The sequence below is a fragment of the Ranitomeya imitator genome, chromosome 4, assembly GCF_032444005.1.
Source record: "Ranitomeya imitator isolate aRanImi1 chromosome 4, aRanImi1.pri, whole genome shotgun sequence".
In the NCBI taxonomy this organism is placed as follows: domain Eukaryota; kingdom Metazoa; phylum Chordata; class Amphibia; order Anura; family Dendrobatidae; genus Ranitomeya; species Ranitomeya imitator.
This window is the reverse complement of record NC_091285.1, coordinates 667,575,472-667,594,448: the sequence shown is the minus strand read 5'-3', so window position 1 is coordinate 667,594,448 and position 18,977 is coordinate 667,575,472. Positions and strand designations below refer to the sequence as shown.

At 44.2% G+C, this 18,977-nt stretch overlaps 1 protein-coding gene across 3 annotated transcripts in view; it reads left to right on the top strand.

Annotated features, from left to right (window-relative positions):
* Positions 1-17,664, top strand: part of LYL1 (LYL1 basic helix-loop-helix family member) — a 36,214-nt gene extending 18,550 nt beyond the window's left edge. For 2 of the 3 annotated variants that reach the window (XM_069767182.1, XM_069767181.1), the window contains 2 exons: positions 3,955-4,046; positions 14,971-17,664. In XM_069767182.1, coding sequence (XP_069623283.1) covers positions 3,955-4,046; positions 14,971-15,455 — 577 coding nt within the window. In that variant the 3' untranslated portion in view covers positions 15,456-17,664. Of the gene's footprint in view, positions 1-3,954; positions 4,047-14,305; positions 14,371-14,970 lie in introns of all 3 variants that reach the window. The other variant, XM_069767183.1, reaches the window with a different exon arrangement.
* The last annotated feature ends 1,313 nt before the right edge of the window (positions 17,665-18,977 follow it).

Sequence of the window (18,977 nt, the reverse complement as noted above, 5' to 3'; positions counted from 1 at the left end):
TCTTCAGTGTTTCTGCTGTGTATGTACTAAGAGACTTTAGAAGCAACAATACCGCCCATAGTAGATAAATGCTTTACTATCAGCTATTTCCATTTCTAGACGATTTGTCTTATAGAAACCACCATGTCCTTATTTGTCAGATTAACCTTTTAGAAGAAGATGCATCTTCCTGCTTAATCTGGACTGTGTAATACACCGAGCAGGAAATATTATTACATGCCTGACGAATAACAAGATTCTGTATGTAGCAAATAGCGTTATCTGACATCACAGGTTCTGTATCCATTTATTAAAATGTTCAGTTGTTCTTGAGTTATTAACAGTTTAGTTTTCTTTACAGCTCAGTGCCCTGGAGACCGACCACCTCTGCAAGCCAGTAGAACATGTGCAGTGCTTACAAGTACAACCTCTTTTCTATTGAGCTTGTAAGCGGTGCTCTGAAGCTGGTCAGGATGGCACGAGTGCACTGTTATCTCCTAATCCCGGCCAGCTTCCAGACCAAACTACTTATAAACTAGACAGCAGAGGCGCTCGGCCTACTAGGCACTGAGCTGTAAACAAAAGAAAAGTGTTAATATCTCAAGAACGGGCCAAACTTGAGAAACTACCATCGGGCAGCCATAGTGATACGGGCCTTGGACTGGTTTCATGATCAGGAAGGAAAACAATGGGTCTCGATAGAAAGGTCACTTTTATCACTGGCATTGACTTAGCTACTTTGGACCCCTAAGATACATCGTAACTGGACCAACTACCTACCTTTTCTGACACGTGATCTACTTAAAATATGGGACTCCGCTATTTTGGCATGGAGTTTCTCAAACAGCCCCGGTCCCATGACCCCAGTGTTTGACAATCCCGAGTTTCTCCCGGGTGTTGGAGTAGGGTCGTTTTTGGTGTGGTCCAACAATCCTAAACTCAGAGTGATGCACATCTCTAGGACGTTAAAGAGACGGCAATCACTGGCGGAACTGAGGGAGGAATTTCCAGATCTCCACTTCTCATGGTTTGCATATTTGCAACTACGTTCCTTCGAGTCGTCCCTCCAGCCGTTTCCTTTAAACCAGACAGATCTGACGACACTGGAATCATTGATGATGCAAGAGACGACTCCTGCACACTCAGTCTCACAAGTATACTCAATTCTTACTGCGAGTAAGGAAGGAGACGGCAGCACTCACCGATCTTCAGTGCAGGTAAAACTTTATTGCAGTAAAATCTTCATGGCTCGGGGAAGCATATACAGCAGAGTGTACAGGTCAAACGACGGCCGTTTCGCGCTGCTGAAGTGCTTCAACAATTCTCTCAATTCTTATGTCAGAGAGAGCTGAGAATAAGTCATGGTTTGCCTTGGATTGGGAACGGGAGATTGGGCTAGAGTTTTCTTTTGAGCAATGGAAAAAAGCTTTCTTTTGTGCACACAGGCTCCCTTTGGCTTGTAGGGCTCAGGAAACAAATTTTAAACTTTTAACTAGGTGGTACAGATGTCCAGCCCACCTTCATAAGATATATCCACTGGTATCTGACCTCTGCTGGAGATTCGAGGCATCTGAGGGTACCATGCTCCACATCTGGTGGGATTGTTCACCAATTAAAAGACTTTGGAATAAGGTCTTTGAAATGTATTCAAAGGTTCTGGTGACATCATTCAAAGTAACCCACAGCTGGGCCTACTGTCAATGATCGCTGGCTCGTTCAGGAGCATCAAGGTAGGACTCCTAAAACATTGCGTAACGGCCACTCATATTATCATTCCTAGGAAGTGGCGTTCTAAGACAGCCCCCAATATCAGGGATTGGATAGTTGAAATGGATTTCCTATGCAGGATGGAGAGGCTATCCACTTTTACGACACAATATGAGGATATGTTTTTTACAAAACATGGCCGGAATGGATTATGTTTCGCGAATCATCGGAATTCCTAACACTCTTGGAGACAAATTAGCGAAGTAGGATATAACAAAGAGGCAGTTAACACAAACGGGAGAGATTCAACTCTCCTCATACTTTACAATTCAGTTCCCTTCTCTTCCACCCCTACCCCCCATTTTCTTCCATCCTATTAATCAGACCTCCCTATTTCCTCCTTTCTCTTTTTTCCGTACTTTCTATTACCTACTCTACACTCTTTTCTTCTTTTCACTCTAATTTGTTTCTCGGATGTTTATGATGATAAGGAATATAATACTCAAGACAGCATTATGGCAAAGCTCTGGACAATCAATTAATGGATATGGAGTAAGTCCGCCTCATGTAAGGCAGTTATGCTTTACCTGATTGTCTTGCTGTTTTACTTGACTGTTTTGCTATTTTTTTGCTTTTCCTTGTCCTTGCATAGATACTTTTTGTATGTTATAAATGAAAATATTCAATAAAAACTGTTTATTATTATTAATTATTTATATAGCACCATTAATTCCATGGTGCGGTACATGAGAAAGGGGATACATACAGGGTTATAGATATCGTTTACAGTAAACAGGTTTACAGTGACAGACTGGTACAGAGGGGAGAGGACCCTGTCCTTGTGGAGTTACATTCTATGGGATAGTGGGGAAGAGACAGAAGGTAGGGGTGAGGCGGCGGCTCTGGCGGCAGCTCTGGCGGCGGTGAGGCGGCGGCTCTGGTGAAGGTGAGGCGGCGGCTCTGGCGGCGGTGAGGCGGCGGCTTGGTTATTGTAGGCTGTAGGCTTTCCTGAAGAGATGGGTTTTCAGGTTCCGTCTGAAGGATCCTAGGGTGGTGGATAATCGGATGTATTGAGGCGTGGAATTCCAGACGATAGGGGATATTCAGGAGAAATCTTGGAGGCGGTTGTGTGAGGAACGAATAAGTATGGAGGAGAGTAGAAGGTCTTGGGAGGATCGGAGATTATGTGAGGGAAGATATTGGGAGTTTAGTTCAGAGATATAGGGAGGGGACAGGTTGTGGATGGCTTTGTAGATCTGTGTTAGTAGTTTGAACTGGATTCGCTGGGGAATTGGGAGCTAGTGGAGGGATTTGCAGAGGGGAGAAGCAGGGGAGTAGCGAGGAGAGAGGTGGATTAGCCGAGCAGCAGAGTTGAGGACAGACTGGAGTGGTGCAAGAGAGTAGCGGGGAGGCCACAGAGGAGGGTGTTGCAGTAGTCGAGGCGGGAGATGATGAGGGCATGCACAAGAGTTTTGGTAGATTGTGGGCTGAGGAAGGAACGGATTTTGGCAATATTTTTGAGTTGGAGGCGACAGGAGGTGGCGAGAGCTTGGACGTGAGGTTTGAAGGACACGGCAGAGTCGAGAGTTACCCCGAGGCAGCGGATTTCAGGTGCCGGAGAGACCGTGATGCCGTTTACCATAATAGATAGATCATGTAAGGGGGATATGTGAGGTGGGGGAAAGATGATGAATTCGGTTTAAAAAATGTAAAAAAATATTTGTTTGTAAACATATTTTAAATATATGTTTAAAAAATATCTCAAGAACGGCTGCAAATTTTAATAAACAGTAAATTGCAAAAGTATTAATCGGAAATATTCATCTATGAAAATGGGAATGACCCTTGACGTTGTTTTGTGGTGAACAGGTTATGAAATATATTAGGATTGAGGGTAAATCACCATGGGATGTAAACTGAGCACTCCACCCTCTAAAGTGCGAAAACACTAGGTTTTTTTAATGCAATTTTTCGGCTAAATATGCCATAACAGTCTGCTGTGATTTTTGCTGTGTTTTCCTTTTCTTCAATTTTTTTTATGCAGAAACGCTGGCAGTGATTGCAAGTTTTCATGAAATCATATCCTTATGGTTTGAACTGATAAACATAGAAGATTTTCTGTATACAAAAAAACAGCAGGAAAAAAAACATACTGTTCACGCTACCTGAAAACATAAGCAATATGTCTGTGATGTGTGAAGATTTCTTAATTGATGAAAGACTCTATTAAATGATAATCTCATTTTTGTTACTTTGATTCTTTTCCAGTCCCTACCTTCGTGCTTCTAACCTGATCCCAATCTTTGCAGGGAGATATAAGAGGAGAAGCCATTCTGACATCTTGGAGGCCCCCTTCATAGGTACAGAATGATATCAAGTGATTTCTACGTGTATAGCAATGTTCTCCTGCCAGACTATTGTAAGAGTTATAGAGTGGAACCAACTACAATATTATCTTGGTGCTTGACTGACAGAATGATTGCAGTCTATGGAGCCCTACTGTAGCATCGCATGTCTCTGATTTCATAGACTTCTGCATATATATCTGACCCCCCAAAAATTGTGGTATTGTCAAACAGATGGCACGCTAACCACTGAACCACCCTGCACCATGAATATATGGTGGGATCCCAGGGAATGTATGGAGCATACTCAGGAGCGGATGTTTGGAGCATACTCAGGAGCGGATGTATGGAGCATACTTAGGAGCGGCTGTATGGAGCATACTCAGGAGCGGATGTATGGAGCAGGCTCAGGAGCGGATGTTTGGAGCATACTCAGGAGCAGATGTATGGAGCATACTCAGGAGCGGATGTATGGATCAGGCTCAAGATTGGATGTATGGAGCATACTCAGGTGCGGATGTATGGAGCAGGCTCAGGAGCGGATGTTTGGAGCATACTCAGGAGCGGATGTATGGAGCATACTCAGGAGCGGATATATGGAGCATACTCAGGAACGGATGTATGGAGCATACTCAGGAGCGGATATATGGAGCATACTCAGGAGCGGATGTATGGAGAAGGCTCAGGAGCGGATGTATGGAGCATACTCAGGAGCGGATGTATGGAGCAGGCTCAGGAGCGGATGTTTGGAGCATACTCAGGAGCGGATGTATGGAGCATACTCAGGAGCGGATGTTTGGAGCATACTCAGGAGCGGATGTATGGAGCATACTCAGGAGCGGATGTATGGAGAAGGCTCAGGAGCGGATGTATGGAGCATACTCAGGTGCGGATGTATGGAGCAGGCTCAGGAGCGGATGTATGGAGCAGGCTCAGGATTGGATGTATGGAGCATACTCAGGTGCGGATGTATGGAGCAGGCTCAGGATTGGATGTATGCAGAAGGCTCAGGAGCGGATGTATGGAGCATACTCAGGAGCGGATGTATGGGGCATACTCAGGATTGGATGTATGGAGCAGGCTCGGGAGCGGATGTTTGGAGCATACTCAGGACCGGATGTATGGAGCAGGCTCAGGAGCGGATGTTTGGAGCATGCTCAGGAGTGGTTGTATGGAGCATACTCAGGAGCGGATGTATGGAGCATACTCAGGAGCAGATGTTTAGAGCATACTCAGGAGCGGATGTATGGAGCAGGCTCAGGAGCGGATGTATGGAGCATACTCAGGAGCAGATGTATGGAGCATACTCAGGAGCGGATGTATGGAGCAGGCTCAGGAGCGGATATATGGAGCAGGCTCAGGAGCAAATGTATGGAGCATACTGAGGAGCAGATGGAGCAGGCTCAGGAGCGGATGAATGGAGCATACTCGGGAGCAAATGTATGGAGCATACTCAGGAGCAGATGAAGCGGGCTCAGGAGCGGATGTATGGAGCAGGCTCAGGAGCGGATGTTTGGAGCATACTCAGGAGCGGATGAATGGAGCAGGCTCAGGAGCGGATGTATGGAGCATACTCAGGAGCGGGTGTATGGAGCAGGCTCAGGAGCGGATGTATGGAGCATACTCAGGAGCGGATGTATGGAGCAGGCTCAGGATTAGATGTATGGAGGATACTCAGGAGCGGCTGTATGGAGCAGGCTCAGAAGCGGATGTATGGAGCATACTCAGGAGCGGATGTATGGAGCATACTCAGGAGCGGATGTATGGAGCAGGCTCAGGAGCGGATGTATGGAGCAGGCTCAGGAGAAGATGTATGGAGCAGGCTCAGGATTGGATGTATGGAGCATACTCAGGAGCGGATGTATGAAGCAGGCTCAGGATTAGATGTATGGAGGATACTCTGGAGCGGCTGTATGGAGCAGGCTCAGAAGCGGATGTTTGGAGCATACTCAGGAGCGGATGTATAGAGCATACTCGGGAGCGAATGTATGGAGCATACTCAGGAGTGGATGGAGCGGGCTACGGAGCGGATGTTTGGAGCATACTCAGGAGCGGATGTATGGAGCAGGCTCAGGACCGGATGTTTGGAGCATACTCAGGAGCAGATGTATGGAGCATACTCAGGACCGGATGTATGGAGCAGGCTCAGAAGCGGATGTTTGGAGCATACTCAGGAGCGGATGTATAGAGCATACTCGGGAGCGAATGTATGGAGCATACTCAGGAGTGGATGGAGCGGGCTCAGGAGCGGATGTTTGGAGCATACTCAGGAGCGGATGTATGGAGCAGGCTCAGGACCGGATGTTTGGAGCATACTCAGGAGCAGATGTATGGAGCATACTCAGGACCGGATGTATGGAGCAGGCTCAGGAGCGGATGTTTGGAGCATACTCAGGAGTGGATGTATGGAACAGGCTCAGGAGCGGATGTTTGGAGCATACTCAGGAGTGGATGTATGGAGCAGGCTCAGGAGCGGATGTTTGGAGCATACTCAGGACCGGATGTATGGAGCAGGCTCAGGAGCGGATGTTTGGAGCATACTCAGGAGTGGATATATGGAGCATACTCAGGAGCGGATGTATGGAGCATACTCAGGAGCAGATGTTTAGAGCATACTCAGGAGCGGATGTATGGAGCAGGCTCAGGATTAGATGTATGGAGGATACTCAGGAGCGGCTGTATGGAGCAGGCTCAGAAGCGGATGTATGGAGCATACTCAGGAGCGGATGTATGGAGCATACTCAGGAGCGGATGTATGGAGCAGGCTCAGGAGCGGATGTATGGAGCAGGCTCAGGAGCAGATGTATGGAGCAGGCTCAGGATTGGATGTATGGAGCATATTCAGGAGCGGATGTATGGAGCAGGCTCAGGATTGGATATATGGAGCATACTCAGGAGCGGATGTATGGAGCAGGCTCAGGATTGGATGTATGGAGCATATTCAGGATTGGATGTATGGAGCATACTCAGGAGAAGATGTATGGAGCAGGCTCAGGAGCAGATGTATGAGCAGGCTCAGGAGCAGATGTATGGAGCAGGCTCAGGATTGGATGTTTGGAGCATACTCAGGAGCGGATGTATGGAGCATACTCAGGAGCGGATGTATGGAGCAGGCTCAGGATTGGATGTATGGAGCATACTCATGAGCTGATGTATGGAGCAGGCTCAGGAGCGGATATATGGAGCATACTCATGAGCTAATGTATGGAGCATACTCAGGAGCGGATATATGGAGCATGCTTAAGAGTGGATATATGGAGGAAACTCAGGAGCAGATGTATGAAGCGGGCCGTGGATGTTTAGCGCATTCTCAGGAGCGAATGTATGGTGGATGCTCAGGAGTGTGTAAAATTGTTACTTTATGGGGGTACGCGGTCTGCAAACACAGATATGTGTTGGGGTCTGACTCCCAGTTTTACATTTTTTATTGTGTAGCCTGATAATACATTTTACAGGAGCATCATGTATGTCCTACAATACAATTGAAGATTTCACAACATTTTATAACATGCTGCTCATACTCCCCTCCAAAGCCACGGATGTCAGTGTATAGGAACTATGTGTGCGCTGGCGGTTGGCTCGAGGAAGATGTGGTCTGGTGGGTTTGCAGATTCTGTTATCTATCAATCTTGTCTTCCGCTATAAACCTTCTAAAGTCAAACACATGAAAGAGAAGAGGTTGATGAGAGAAGAACGATAGGGAACGACACTGGTGATTACGTATTAAAACACAAGAACTGAAAGATTGGGGAAAACGGAGTAATCTGCGGATCTGTCCCACAATTTCTGTTTAAAAGTAATAATATGCAAATAGGACCTAATTAAAAACAGGCAAAATGTTAGATTTCAGTATATTTTTAGCATTTTGAACACATGTATCCCAAATCCACTCCATCGCTGTACACATTGTGGAGGACTGTCTCCCTGAGCTGCTCACAGAGGTAGTCACAGGAACGCTTTCCGTTTAAGAATCAACTGGTTTATTGGTAAAAATCGTACTGCATAAACCAGTGCAAAATTAGATAACAAACATGGCCGTTCTGGCATAACGGGAAAACAAAATAGCATACAGTACAGTCTGTGTGGCTGTGGGGATCCAGCCACTCAGGGATAAAAAAAACAAGGTTCAGCTCACTTTAACATGAGCACATCTCATTTCTAGAACCACCGAACACTGAATAAGTCCAAAGGCTTCACATTTAGCTTCTGGAACACACCTTGGGGTGGAGATAAGGTGAACAGCCTCCCACCCACTCTTCAGCTGTTCACTAAAACCCAGCCCTTAAAATGGCCAATTAACCCCTCTCAGCACTTAGTATGCTGGAGCATTTTTTAGGTTCATATCACCGAGGCTAACATCCTGAGTGACACATATCTCCCCTTCAGCATTTTACCAGTGACCTTCTCACAATATACTGTGTACCATATGGACAAATATACAGTACAGTACACTTAGACAATTATATATATAGATGTGGATCAAATGTGGCTCCTCCACCTTACATATCCAGGAGCTTTCATGACTTCTCATTCTACATCCACAGGCATTACTATGGAGTTGCAGCTATAACAGCTACCACTCTTTTGGGAAGGATTTCTACAAGGTTTTTGTGGTGTCCACGGGAATTTTTGTCCATTCATCCAGTAGAGCAGTTGATGTGCTCACAATCTCCGTTATAGTTTATCCTAAAGGTGTTGGCTCGGGCTGAGGTCCAGACCCTGTGTGGTCGGTCATGTTCTTCCACCAAACTCACCCAACCATGTCTGTGCGGTCGGTCATGTTCTTCCACCAAACTCACCCAACCATGTCTATGCGGACTTTGTCCGCACAATCATGGGGACGAACTGTTCCCACAAAGCTGGGAGCTATAATTGTTCACAATGTCTTGTGCTTAAGATAAAGATTTCTCATCACTGGGACTAAGGTGGTCAAGGGCCCGAAAAACAAGCCCTGCAGTTATGGAGGCAGCAGAGTGTTGGTGACTTTTCTACCCTCTGCTCTTCAGTAATCGGCCTCCCACTCTGTAACATTACGAGGTCTCCACTCTCTGGCTGACCTGCTGTGGTTCCTTCCACTTCTCGATAACATCACTCACGGGTGATGAGGAAAGATTTAGGAGGAAGAAATGTCATGGACGGACTTGTTACCCCAGAGTCTCCTATTACAGAACTTTGCATCAGTAAGCACCACCAGTTTTTCTGTTATGTCATAGGTTAGTAAAGGCAGGGGGCATGAGGGGCCAGAGGTTATACACTAGGAGGCAATGGGGCTGAATAGGAAACCTGAATTCAATGGTTAACCCCTTTCTGCCATTAGACGTACTATTCCGTCCATGTGGGGTGGGCTTTACTTCCCAAGGACGGAATAGTACGTCATAGCCGATCGGCCGCGCTCACGGGGGGAGCGCGGCCGATCGCGACCGGGTTTCAGCTGCTTATCGCAGCTGACATCCAGCACTATGTGCCTGGAGCGGTCACGGACCGCCCCCGACACATTAACCCCCGGCACAAACATGATCGCGATGTGCCGGCGGTGCAGGGAAGCATCGCGCAGAGAGGGGGCTCCCTGCGGGCTTCCCTGAGACCCCCGCAGCAACGCGATGTGATCGCGTTGCTCCGGTGGTCTCCTACCTCCCTCCCTGCATCAAGTCCCCAATCCAATATGGCCGCGGATCCGGGTCCTGCAGGGAGGGAGGTGGCTTACCAAGTGCCTGCTCAGAGCAGGCACTTGGTAACGCTGCAGCGCTCTGAGACAGATCGGTGATCTGTCAGAGTGCTGTGCAAACTGGCAGATCACCGATCTGTATTGTCCCCCCCTGGGACAAAGTAAAAAAGTAAAAAAAAAAATTTTTTACAAGTGTGTAAAAAAAAAAAAAAAATCCTAAATAATGAAAAAAAAAAAAAAAATATTATTCCCATAAATACATTTCTTTATCTAAATAAAAAAAACAAAACAATAAAAGTACACATATTTAGTATCGCCGCGTCCGTAACGACCCCACCTATAAAGCTATATCACTAGTTAACCCCTTCAGTAAACACCGTAAGAAAAAAAAAAAAAACGAGGCAAAAAACAACGCTTTATTATCATACCGCCGAACAAAAAGTGGAATAACACGCGATCAAAAAGACAGATATAAATAACCAGGGTACCGCTGAAAGCGTCATCTTGTCCCGCAAAAAATGAGCCGCCATACAGCAACATCAGCAAAAAAATAAAAAAGTTATAGTCCTCAGAATAAAGCGATGCAAAAATAATTATTTTTTCTATAAAATAGTTTTTATCGTATAAAAGCGCCAAAACATAAAAAAATGATATAAATGAGGTGTCACTGTAATCGTACTGACCCGAAGAATAAAATGGCTTTATCAATTTTACCAAACGCGGAACGGTATAAACGCCTCCCCCAAAAGAAATTCATGAATAGCTGGTTTTTGGTAATTCTGCCTCACAAAAATCGGAATAAAAGGCGATCAAAAAATGTCACGTGCCCGAAAGTGTTACCAATAAAAACGTCAACTCGTCCCGCAAAAAACAAGACCTCACATGACTCTGTGGACTCAAATATGGAAAAATTATAGCTCTCAAAATGTGGTAACGCAAAAAATATTTTTTGCAATAGAAAGCGTCTTTCAGTGAGTGACGGCTGCCAATCATAAAAATCCGCTAAAAAATCTGCTATAAAAGTAAATCAAACCCCCCTTCATTACCCCCTTAGTTAGGGAAAAGTAAAAAAAAATTTAAAAAATTTATTTATTTCCATTTTCCCATTAGGGTTAGGGCTAGGGCTAGGGTTAGGGTTAGGGTTAGGGCTAGGGTTAGGGCTAGGGTTAGGGCTGAGGTTAGGGCTAGGGTTAGGGTTAGGGCTAGGGTTAGGGCTAGGGTTAGGGTTAGGGCTAGGGTTAGGGTTAGGGCTAGGGTTAGGGCTAGGGTTAGGGTTAGGGCTAGGGTTAGGGCTAGGGTTAGGGCTAGGGCTAGGGTTATGGTTAGGGCTAGGGTTAAGGCTACAGTTAGGGTTAAGGCTACAGTTAGGGTTAAGGCTACAGTTAGGGTTAAGGCTACAGTTAGGGTTGGGGCTAAAGTTAGGGTTAGGGTTTGGATTACATTTGCGGTTGGGAATAGGGTTGGGATTAGGGTTAGGGGTGTGTCAGGGTTAGAGGTGTGGTTAGGGTTACCGTTGGAATTAGAGTTAGGGGTGTGTTTGGATTAGGGTTTCAGTTATAATTGGGGGGTTTCCACTGTTTAGACACATCAGGGGCTCTCCAAACGCAACATGGCGTCCGATCTCAATTCCAGCCAATTCTGCGTTGAAAAAGTAAAACAGTGCTCCTTCCCTTCCGAGCTCTCCCGTGTGCCCAAACAGGAGTTTACCCCAATATATGGGGTATCAGCGTACTCAGGACAAATAGGACAACAACTTTTAGGGTCCAAGTTCTCCTGTTACCCTTGGGAAAATACAAAACTGGGGGCTAAAAGATAAGTTTTGTGGGAAAAAAAAGATTTTTTTTAATTTTCACGGCTCTGCGTTATAAACTGTAGTGAAATACGTGTGGGCTCAAAGTTCTCACAACACATCTAGATAAGTTCATGGGGGGGTCTAGTGGGGGGGTCTAGTTTCCAATATGGGGTCACTTGTTGGGAGTTTCTACTGTTTAGGTACATCAGGGGCTCTGCAAACGCAATGTGACGCCTGCAGACCATTCCATCTAAGTCTGCATTCCAAATGGCGCTCCTTCCCTTCCGAGCCCTCCCATGCGCCCAAACGGTGGTTCCCCTCCACATATGGGGCATCAGCGCACTCAGGACAAATTGGACAACAAATTTTGGGGTCCAATTTCTCCTGTTACCCTCGAGAAAATACAAAACTGGGGGCTAAAAAATAATTTTGGGGGGAATTTTTCTTTTTATTTTCACGGCTCTGCGTTAGAAACTGTAGTGAAACACTTGGGGGCTCAAAGTTCTCACAACACATCTAGATAAGTTCCTTGGGGGGTCTAGTTTCCAATATGGGGTCACTTGTGGGGGGTTTCTATTGTTTAGGTACATTAGGGGCTCTGCAAACGCAATGTGACGCCTGCAGACCATTCCATCTAAGTCTGTATTTCAAATGGCGCTCCTTCCCTTCCGAGCCTTCCCATGCGCCCAAACGGTGGTTCCCCCCCACATATGGGGTATCAGCGCACTCAGGACAAATTGCACAACATATTTTGGGGTCCAATTTCTCCTGTTCCCCTTGGGAAAATACAAAACTGAGGGCTAAAAAATAATATTTGTGGGAAAAAAAATTTGTTTTATTTTTACGGCTCTGCATTATAAACTTCTGTGAAGCTCTTGGTGGGTCAAAGTGCTCACAAGACATCTAGATAAGTTCCTTAGGGGGTCTACTTTCCAAAATGGTGTCACTTGTGGGGGGTTTCAATGTTTAGGCACATCAGTGGCTCTCCAAACGCAACATGGCGTCTCATCTCAATTCCTGTGAATTTTGCATTGAAAAGTCAAACGGCGCTCCTTCCCTTCCGAGCTCTCCCATGCGCCCAAACAGTGGTTTACCCCCAAATATGGGGTATCAGCGTACTGAGGACAAATTGTACAACAACTTTTTGGTTCCAATTTCTTCTCTTACCATTGGGAAAATAAAAAATTGGGGGCGAAAAGATCATTTTTTTTTCACAAAAATGATTTTTTATTTTTACGGTTCTGCATTATAAACTTCTGTGAAGCACTTGGTGGGTCAAAGTGCTCACCATACCTCTAGATAAGTTCCTTAGGGGGTCTACTTTCCAAAATGGTGTCACTTGTGGGGGGTTTCAATGTTTAGGCACATCAGTGGCTCTTCAAACGCAACATGGCGTCCCATCTCAATTCCTGTCAATTTTGCATTGAAAGGTCAAACGGCACTCCTTCCCTTCCAAGGTCTCCCATGCGCCCAAACAGTGGTTTACCCCCACATATGAGGTATCAGAGTACTCAGGACAAATTGTGCAACAACTTTTTGGTTCCAAATTCTTCTCTTACCATTGGGAAAATAAAAAATTGGGGGCGAAAAGATCATTTTTTTTACAAAAAATATTTTTTATTTTTACGGTTCTGCATTATAAACTTCTGTGAAGCACTTGGTGGGTCAAAGTGCTCACCACACCTCTAGATAAGTTCCTTAGGGGTCTAGTTTCCAAAATGGTGTCACTTGTGGGGGGTTTCAATGTTTAGGCACATCAGTGGCTCTCCAAACGCAACATGGCGTCCCATCTCAATTCCAGTCAATTTTGCATTAAAAAGTCAAATGGCGCTCCTTCGCTTCCAAGCTCTGTCATGCGCCCAAACAGTGGTTTACCTCCACTTATGTGGTATCACCGTACTCAGGACAAATTGTACAACAAGGTTTGGGGTCCATTTTCTCCTGTAACTCTTGGCAAAATAAAACAAATTGGAGCTGAAGTAAATTTTTTGTGAAAAAAAGTAAAATGTTAATTTTTATTTAAACATTCCAAAAATTCCTGTGAAACACCTGAAGGGTTAATAAACTTCTTGAATGTGGTTTTGAGAACCTTGAGGGGTGCAGTTTTTAGAATGGTGTCACACTTGGGTATTTTCTATCATATAGACCCCTCAAAATGACTTCAAATGAGATGTGGCCCCTAAAATAAAATGGTGTTGTAAAAATGAGAAATTGCTGGTCAACTTTTAACCCTTATAACTCCCTAACAAAAAAAAATTTTGGTTCCAAAATTGTGCTGATGTAAAGTAGACATGTGGGAAATGTTACTTATTAAGTATTTTGTGTGACATATCTCTGTGATTTAATTGCATAAAAATTCAAAGTTGGAAAATTGCAAAATTTTCAAAATTTGCGCCATATTTCCGTTTTTTTCACAAATAATCGCAAGTAATATCAAAGAAATTTTACCACTATCATGAAGTACATTATGTCACGAGAAAACAATGTCAGAATCACCGGGATCCGTTGAAGCGTTCCAGAGTTATAACCTCATAAAGGGACAGTGGTCAGAATTGTAAAAATTGGCCCGGTCCATAACGTGCAAACCACCCTTGGGGGTAAAGGGGTTAAAGGGATTTTCCCACAAACAAAGTTAATTTTAAAGTTGATGTTAATCAATAGATCTTGGAATAATAATAATTTGCACAATTGGATGTGTTTAACAAAAATGTTCCTGTGCTGAGATAATCTTATAAATGTGCCTCTGCTGTGTCCTGTGTAATGGCTGTGTCTGACCATGCAGGAACCTGGTCTAATCATACCACATCTTCTCAGCAGGGGAGGACACAAAAGAGAGTAAACAGACAGGACAGAACGTGATCGCAGCTGATTCTTTTTGTGAGGTAAAACATTTCCCTGCCTGTTTAAAAAAATGTTTTACCTGAAAGAAATAATTATTTGAGATCTCATGCTGTAATGTCTGTATACATTTTTTCCTTCCTCCCCTGCCCAGGAGAAGTGGTATGATCAGACCATGTTCCTGTACGGTCAGACACAGCCATTACACAGGACACAGCAGAGGCACATTTATAAGATTATCTCAGCACGGGAACATTTTTTTTAAACACATCCAATTGTGAAACTTATTATTATTCCGAGATCTATTGATTCAAACGAAATAACGTGTCTCGTAATGCTTTGAAATTTTAACGCTTTTAGGCAGGTGTGGAAAAAAAATGCTGCAAAGTAGTTATTTTTTTTAGAAAATAGAAATGTTAATAGTTAATCAATATTTGGTGTGACGGCTCTTGCCAAGTTTGAGAATTAGAGTTTGATAATATTGGGGCATTTACATACTGATAAGTCAAAAGTGGCTAATGCCGTTTAATCTATTTGGCGCATCTATAGACTTGTCTAAGTACACTATTATCAGTCTGAGCGTCTCAGTCTGTATAATTGAGAATTTGATTTCCTTTTGTTAACCCTATGTTTCCATCCCATAGTTCGACAACCACAAAAAGTCGCCCGTCGGGTCTTCACTAACAGCCGGGAACGTTGGAGACAGCAGAATGTAAATGGCGCCTTTGCTGAACTACGGAAACTGATTCCCACCCATCCACCCGACAAAAAGCTGAGCAAAAATGAAATTCTCCGCCTGGCTATGCGATACATTACCTTTCTGGTTGGTCTGCTTGGTGACCAACACACCTCGCCTCCTAAAACGTCTCCTCCAAAGAGAAGATACACACAGACTGTCCATGCTTTGGTCCCAAAGATCAAAGAGAGTCACAGCCCTACTGCTAACCTGCCTGTTCGGGAAGACGGGGAGAAAAACAGACAATTTGAGGGATCAGTGTCTCCAATGTGTGGGAGCTGCGGGGATAGCATAGAGTCTGATGAGGAGGAGGAGGGCGACAGAGAAAGTGTCTCCTCCTCAACGAGCACAAAAATGACTATGATCCCATCAGAAGTGAGGGAAAGCCGGTGAGGATCGTGGAGGGAAGGAGGCCTGATCTTCCTTCAGAACTTCTCTTTCTTTGAATGGACTCACTGGATGTCACGTTACAAGGCTGCCTTTCATTTTTATATTTAGTGCTCATAGGTTGGTTTACTTTCATTTATGCCAAACTTAGCCCAATGTCTCCAGATGACGTTACCTCCAGAACCTGACTGGTCATTGAGCATCACCGACAAGAGTATTTCACTCACTGTCCAAGTAAAGGAAGAAAATATCTATGTTTCTTTGGTTTAGACACGATAGATGATACGTTGCTGATCGGTGGGGGTCACAACAGGGCACCCATCCATTCCCTATGGAGCTGGGGGCAATGTTATTGACCTTCTCCAGCAGCCCCAATATCAAATATCACAGAGTGAAATTTTTCCATTATACTTTTTCTTTTCTCGTTCCACACTTCTTCTTTTTTTTTCTGGCTTATAAGGAGCGATCAAGCTGCAGCTCTTAACTGCAACAGTTCTGTGCCTCACTGTACAATGACTTAAAGGGTTTTTCCAAAGAACAAAATTTATTTTAAAATACATTTTAATCAATATATCTGGGAATAATAATAAGTTTCACAATTGGATGTGTTTAAATAAAATGCTCCTGTGCTGAGATAATCTTATAAATGTGCCTCTGCTGTGTACTGTGTAATGGCTGTGTCTGCCCGTACAGGAACATGGTCTGATCGTACCACTTCTCCTGGGCAGTGGGGGGGAGCAAAAGAGAATATACAGTGAGGACAGTATGGGATCAGCTGTGAGCATTTCTCTGCTTGCTTTTTCTAAAAATGTTTTACCTCAAAGAAAGAATTATTTGTGATCCCGTGCTGTAATATCTGCACACTTTTTTGTTTCCCCCCTGCTCAGTAGATCAGACCACGTTCCTGTATGGGCAGACACAGCCATTACACAGTACACAGCAGGGGCACATTTATAAGATTATCTCAGCACAGGAACATTTTTTTTAAACACATCCAATTATGGAAATTATTATTATTCCAAGATCTATTGATTAAAATCAATTTTGCTCATGGGAAAATCCCTTTAATATTACAGAGAAACAGCTGCTTCACTCAGGAGACCATTGATGGTAACAGCTGTTTCCCTGCAAGATTAAGGGGAATCTGTCACCAGGTTTTTTTCTACCCCATCTGCGAGGGGCATGATATGAAGGCAGATACCCTGATTCCAGCTATGTTTCACTTCCTGCGCGGCTTCATACAGTTTTGATAAAATCACAGTTTTCCTGCTGTAGATCTAGCAGTTCTCTAAATGCTGAGCCCTGTATAACCCCGCCCACACCACTGATTGGCAGCTTTTGTGTACACTATGCAGAGGCAGAAAGCTGCTAGTCAGTGGTGGACATGTAGTTTTACAGACATCTTGAATGTGAAGCTCTGCTTAGCAACAGGTTTACTGGCCCTCTAATGATAATCTCCTGCTGATAAAACTGTGATTTTATAAAAATATTACCGCAAGAAGCTCAGTAAGCGACAGATCGCTGGAATCAGGGTCTCTGTTTCTACATTATTCTGCTCTCAGATTTTAGCTGGTAAAAACCTGGTGATTGATTATCTTTAAAAAAAAAAGAATCACGGGACCCAAAATGATTCCGCAGGGAAACAGTAAAAAGGCAGGTGTTGCATCGGGCTGCTGAGGTTAAGAGCAGCAGGATGACCGTTCGGTGTGAACGCAGTCGAATACTGATGCAAAATCTGAACAGAATATACAAGTACCCTTAGGGGCGAAACAAATCATTGCAGCAGCATATGAGAAACAGAGGGACAATGTGTGAGAAGGAAGCAGCTCTGCCTTCTTAGCCTACAAATAGCTGCCCTGTATAACATCTTCATGGAGTCGCGGCCGCACTACAAATCACAGGATTACAGCTCTTGCCGTGCTGCTCTCAATAGTTCTGCAGTTTTGTTTTTTTCTAGAAACACCAATTCAGCAGCTGACGGAGCAGCCTGGGACCTGAGCTATTTAATGACCGGAACAAAAGAATGGACTCTGTTCCACCGAGCGACCTTGTGCAAAACAATGACTGGAATGCTGCGCTCCAGAGAGGACAATGTGGACGCTTTCATGCAATGATGTTATGTATATACTGTATATAGTGCAGCCAACAATCACTGTTTCCCATGATGCTGTGTGACAAAACAAGAAATAGAAAGTTCAAATTATTCTTCATCAAATTTACCATCTTATTTTCCTTACACACATTAGACTGCAGTCAGCCAAACAATCAGATTGCGGAGGATGATCAGCTGATGTGTATGGTGGTGTCCCAAGGGTCGATTTTAACCTTTCTACCGTCGCAGGGATCCAAAAAAATTCAGCAATGAATAAACTGAGCACATAAATATATGTCAGTAATGGAAAAATAGAATACATAAGTATGTACCCGAACCCAGCAATGAATAAACCATACACACAAATACAGATAGGCTCAAAAGTTTACATACCCCGGCAGCAGAATTTTTGCTTTCTTGGCCTTTTTTTCAGAGAATATGAATGATGACATCAAAACTTTTTCTCCACTCATGGTTAGTGGCTGGGTGAAGCCATTTATTGTCAGACTGCTGTGTTTTCTCTTTTTAAATCATTATGACAACCCAAAATATCCAAATGACCCTGATCAAAAGTTCACATACCCCATTTCTTAATACCGTGTATTGCCCCCTCTATTATCAATGACAGCTTGAAGTCTTTTGTGGTAGTTGTGGATGAGGTTCTTTATTTTCTCAGACGGTAAAGCTGCCCACTCTTCTTGACAAAAAGCTTCCAGTTCCTGTAAATTCCTGTCTAGTATGAACTGTGTGCTTGAGATCTCCCCAGAGTGGCTCAATGATATTGAGGTCAGGAGACTGAGATGGCCACTCCTGAACCTTCACTTTGTTCTGCTGTAGCTAATGACAGGTTGACTTGGCCTTGTGTTTTGGATCGTTGTCATGTTGGAATGTCCAAGTGCGTCCCATGTGCAGCTTCCGGACTGATGACTGCAAACTTGCCTCCAGTATTTGCTGATAACGTGCTGCATTCATCTTTCCTTCAACTTTGACCAAGTTTCCTGTGTCTTTGTAGCTCACACATCCCCAAAACATCAGCGATCCACCTCCATGTTTGACAGTAGGAATGGTGTTCCTTTTATCATAGGCCTTGTTGACCTCTCTCCAAATGTAACGTTTATGGTTGTGGCCAAAAAGTTCAATTTTGGTCTCATCACTCCAAATTACCTTGTTCCAGAAGTTTTGAGGCTTGTCTCTGTGCTGTTTTGCGTATTGTAGGAGAGATACTTTGTGGCATTCGCACAGTAATAGCTTTCTTCTAGAAACTTGACCATGCAGCCCATTTTTCTTCAAGTGCCTCCTTATTGTGTATCTTGAAACAGCCACACCGCTAGTTTTCAGACAGTCCTGTATTTCAGCTGATGTTATTTGTGGGTTTTTCTTTGCATCCCGAACAATTTTCCTGGCAATTGTGGACAACATTTTTGTTGGTCTACCTG